Here is a 5,598-nt window from a genome sequence, read left to right on the forward strand (position 1 = left end):
TCTTTGTCTTTTCAATGGTATAGTCTACTACTTTTATTTCCAGAAATTTATTGTCAATCTGATGATAATCAAATTCTTTCATAGTGTATATTTATGATATGAACATGATAACGACATTCCACATTGTACTGTAATGGATCTGGTTTGTTAAAATCTGAATATAGTTTTAAGTTCGAAAACATAAAATAAATGATTAGGAAAAAGGTTAGTTATTTTGACAAATTCTATAATTTGTCTCGAAAAAAATTTACTATGTCTGGCAAGTATCTTTCATCCTTTCATTAAATACTTAATCTCAATATTATTTTAATGGCCTTTTGATTGTATTTTAGATGCAATGCTTTTGTATGTGACATTTCTTCTGAAAATATTGAAGTACCATTTGAACCTGAAAGTTTAGATATTGTCCTGTTGGTATTTGCCTTCTCTGCTGTTCTTCCAGAAAAGTAAGTATTTTTATAATTATTCATGTTGTAATTCCTTCTGTTTTTTTCTCTCTTGAAAATGAAGTTTATATAACATATTTGTTCTGGTCTATTCTTTGGTTACTAACAAATCACTCAATAAGTTCCCGGTCTGACACATATATGGTAACATTATTGACAGATCCACGTGATTTCTGGGAAGTTCCTACCTTCAAACAATTTGTGTCAAAATTTCATGGTATTCTGACTGTTAGTTTAGAGGTTATAGTCGTTTTACTGATCCTAGTTTTTGTAATTTTCAACACAGTGGATAGAAAGGAATTTCATATGTTAATTAAACACTTTTTTGATGGTGAAAAATACTGTTGAAGTCAAACAGTGGGTTAATAAGCATTGTGGGGACTCGGCACCAGGGAAATCAACTATTATTGACCGGTATGCTTAAATATGGTCATACAAGCATTGATGATGCTGAATGCTCTGGTTGCCCGAAATCGGTTGTTTTTTGCAGAACTCACAAAATATGTCTACAAAATAGTTTTAAAAGACTGTAAAATGAAGTTCCGTGAGATAGCGGGCACTTTGAAGATATCAGAAGGTAGTATCTTAACAATTTTACATGCAAATTTGGGCATGTGCAAATTGCTTTTGAACCGAATGCCTCGTTTGCTCACACCGTCGAGCATCGTTTTTGTAAAATTAAAACAATATGTAAAATTGACTTAAGAAAGTAGCACTTCTAGTTAATCAATTTTAATGAAAAAGTTTTTATAACATCCCATGAATGTACTGACCTCAAATATGTAATTTCATAATGATGAGAAGGTAGTTGACCATGGATAATATGTATGAGGAGAAGATGGCTCGGGGTGCGGTCAGAATATAACACAAACAAGTTGAAATAACTTATTTAATAGTGCCAACGTTTCGGCCAAAATGAATGACAGATTAATTTTACCGGATGAAATTATTAAAAATAAAGTGAAGAAAGAAGTGGAAAATAAAATCTATTTATAAATAATTGAATAAGTAAGTAAAAATAGGATAATTAAGGAAATAAAAATTTAAAGTTATATAATCCAAAGGAATTTGGATACTTTGGTTTATTAATAATTTAAAAGTTAAATAAATAAATAAAAGATAATATTGAGAGAAAGAAAATATATGTAACCATAATATTAGAATAAAGAAACAAAATATAAAGTTAAATTAGACAAAAGAAGTGATTAGAAAACATAAAAATAATAATATATGGTGAACATAACTAATAATGTGGGTAAGAAAAATTAAGAAAAGAAAAGAGAAGGAGAAGGGGGTAAAAGAAAGATAGGAAAAAAGAGAATAAAGCTAAGAGCTAACCTTCTAGTAGGAAATTGCAAAACCAAGTGAGCTCTCTGCGGTGCCCTTTGTTCTTAGCCCTGATGAAGGCTAGAAATCCTGGCCGAAACATTGGCACTATTAAATAAACTATTTTAACTTATTATTGTTATATTCTGACCACACCCCCCAACCATCTCCTCATATGTAAATTCATTTTCGTATGACTTTTAATATTTGATCTAGAATGTTCAAACGAACATACACACATTCACACATGCACACACACTGTACAGAATCACTTTTGCCTAGGCATATTTCTTTAAAAAACAATTACTTAAACAATCAATGAACTACCTTTAACATTTCATGTAATAATTTTAAACATTAAAATTAATTTAAACTGTAAATATGTATATATGTTGAGTTTGTCTTATGAGTGAGTGAGGTTAGTCGGTCTTACATGGCTCTCCAGTCTGATAACCACTGTACAGAAGACCCTTGACAAGGCGTATCCAGTTATTTAGGAAGTATCAACGGTGCCAGAGGTGAGCCCTGGAAACTGACACAGGTTGAGGAGAGGATCAGTCAGCTAGAAGGTAAAGTAACAGTTCTAGTTGTTGAGATGAAGTGGATGAATTAGAACTGTTGAGAGACAGGATCAGCTATAATAGTTGCTGAGATGAAGCAGACGGACTAGTATAGCCATTAAGTAAAGGTACCAGTTCTAGTTGCCGAGATGAAGCGGCGGGACTAGAACTCGGGAGAGACAGGATCAGCGATACTAGTTGCTGAGATGAAGTGGATGGACTAAGATTATTGGATAAAAGAAGGAGAGAGGCCATGTCATGGGTTAGCATAATCACAAATAACTCTTTAGAGAACAGAATCTGTAATAAACCGAAACTACCTTGGTCTTGTCTGCTTGAGGTAGTTCTATGGGTTATTTTCATATCATTTATTTATTATTTTATCAACATTGCTAAGTATTACATACAATGATTACTAATATGTAAGAATAACGATATGTTTGAATATGAATGAAGATAAATGGTGTTAAGCTAATCTCCGAATTATTTTTCTTATGTTCATAGATAGTAATTTCCATTTAGGATTTAACACAGAAGTTTTCTTTATAACAAAATCTAGTTATATTTTGCAAACAAATATTGTATTAAGTATATTATTTATTTTCCTTGTGTTTTTCAAAAATATCACTTTTTGTTACAGGATGAAAACAGTGGTAAGGCACATACACAAGTTCCTTAAACCTGGTGGGTTGGTCTTGTTTAGAGATTATGGTCGATATGATCTTGCACAGGTCAGATTTAAAGCTGGAAGTTTGATAGAAGACAATTTCTATGCTCGGGGTGATGGTACATTTGTCTACTTCTTTACTCAAGGTAAATATTTTCAAGTAGTGTAGTGTGTATTTTAAGTATTCCAGAAATACATAACTTACTTCATACTTAAAATTTCATTTATAGGTGGATAAAAGTATAAAGTTATTATTGTTAAAACAACTATGGAAACTCACATATTTTATAAATTCTTCTACTATAAATGTTATGTATTAATTTTTCCAAAATCTTTGTCTTTTCAATGGTATAGTCTACTACTTTTATTTCCAGAAATTTATTGTCAATCTGATGATAATCAAATTCTTTCATAGTGTATATTTATCCATTAGTTACCACTTTTAAGCATGGGAAACAGTCAATTATTTCAAATAAAAAAATTAAAGTTATTTTGTAGGAAACCATTTTAAAATTTTGTTATTAAAGTCCTGTCATACTATTTCAATGAGGATAAGATCTAGCTCATATTAAAGTAAATTTAATCAAAGTCAATGTAGGTAGTCTATAAAAAGTATAAAATCGATTATATGAAGTGGTGTATAAAGTTGTTCTGGTTTGTCAATCTTAGCAAAACAGTTGCTGTTATATATCAGGCATATATCTAATTTGTTTATGTAGAATGAGTTTTGTACTCTTCTTGATTTTGAACTTGCCAGTTCATATACACACAGACTATTGTGAGTTTAGGTGATTAGGATTTAAAAGATCTTGAAAAATATTTTTCCATTAAAAACTCAGATTCAACATTATCATGATAATACTATTTCCTTTTATTGTATATTTATTATATAGGTAAGTGTAAGTAAAAACTAACTTAATAGTAAGCATCTTTAGTTCGATGACTATAATTTATTAATGACTCTATTTATATACTTTATTTTGATTCCCTAATAAGGGAGTAAAATTACTCAAGTAATGTTATTTAAGTAATTTACTTACTCCACTTTGTTTTAGTAAAAAAAAACAAAAACAGATAGCAGACAAAAGTAACACAAAAATAAAGATAATAAGTACTAGTAGATAATACAGTAATAAGCCATATTTTTTAAGTTTATTAAATCCTTTAAATTCATAATTATGATTAAGATTATAACCTTCAAAATATTCATTCATAATTTTTCTAAACATTTTCAAGGAACACTTTCAAAATGACAATAAATTTATCAAGGGCAACAAACTTAATTATGTTTCATGTTTTCACACTTTTTTTTTTTATTTAATGAAAAATCCCACATAATCTCACAATTATTAAAAAGTTTATCGCATGGATTAACTTCCACAGATGTGAAGTTGTAAAGACAATAATGGACATGTTGCTACTATAGCTTTTGATTATATGGTACCTGTAGGTCATAGTCTGATGTTATATAGTGTCTTCCTGAATAAACATTCTATTTAACATTAATTTTTTTTTTTCAAATCTGGCTGATAGTTCCAAATAAGCGTGTGACAATGAACTCTTCAATTTTATCTGTTCATATAAATGATCAAGATATTCAGGACCGATGATACTAATGGATCTGTTTAGTACTCATTTGTTCATCATAAAATCCCCTGAACAATGAATGTTTTGGTGCTACTGTTTTAATTGAACTATATATTAATCCAATTATTTACTGTTCAAATAAATTAATTGGTATTCAGGTTAAGTCTCAATACTATATAAATTCTTTAATAGTCCTAAGTTTTGGCAAATTCAGCCATTCTCAAGGGCAATCTAGCAACTCACAGCTTTTATTATGCATTTATTTTTAACAGTTTTAACAACAACATTATTATTAATAATTTAACATATTTTAAATATAAATTTACTGCTGACATTCAAATATTTAAAAACTTTTTGCAGGCTCTTCTGCCCAGGCCATTAATATCATTACCAATCACCCTATGAAACAATAAATTAATAGGGAATCATATTAATTATGAATAAGCTTGCCTAAGTTTATGTCTAGTTACCTATTTTGTCACAATTTCATAAATTTTGAAAACTTCTAATTTTAGATTACTTAACACTATCAACTAGACTCAAGTATTTTTCTTTTGAACATATTGTTTTCTTTATGTAAAATTATGGTGATATCAAAATCAAATTTGTGTTGGTTTTTAGCTGCATGCTGCACTAGTGCTGAAGATATACAGAAATCATTTAAAGATAATGATGTTGGTGAATACTCCATATGTTTACTGACCAAACAGTAAAATTTAAAATTATTATAATAAATGGAAGGACAAAAATTGATACAAAAAGTCAATAAGGATTGATATATAAAATTTTTGTTTAAATTGTCCAGCTGTATATATAGGTGAAATTAAGCGATTGCTGGGTGATATAATGTATCGACACAGAAATAATATAACTCCGTTTTTCCCAAAGCCTGGAAGAAAGTCCTTGGCCGACCATTGAACAAAGTTCCTTCTCCTTCTTCGGTTTCCGACTTTAGGCCAATATCCATTCTATCCAATTTGGTCAAGCCACTAGAAAGATTAGTCCACTCCCA

General features: G+C 29.5%; 1 protein-coding gene across 1 annotated transcript in view; it reads left to right on the forward strand.

The window, feature by feature from the left end:
• metl (methyltransferase-like protein) overlaps positions 1-5,598 on the forward strand; it is a 15,924-nt gene that overhangs the window by 6,611 nt on the left and 3,715 nt on the right. Inside the window, exons 4-5 of the mRNA XM_014438634.3 lie at positions 333-446; positions 2,973-3,145. Coding sequence (XP_014294120.1) covers positions 333-446; positions 2,973-3,145 — 287 coding nt within the window. The remainder of the gene's footprint in view (positions 1-332; positions 447-2,972; positions 3,146-5,598) is intronic.

This window comes from Halyomorpha halys, unplaced genomic scaffold (assembly GCF_000696795.3).
Source record: "Halyomorpha halys isolate HHAL.00 unplaced genomic scaffold, Hhal_1.1 Scaffold62.1, whole genome shotgun sequence".
Lineage (NCBI taxonomy): Eukaryota > Metazoa > Arthropoda > Insecta > Hemiptera > Pentatomidae > Halyomorpha > Halyomorpha halys.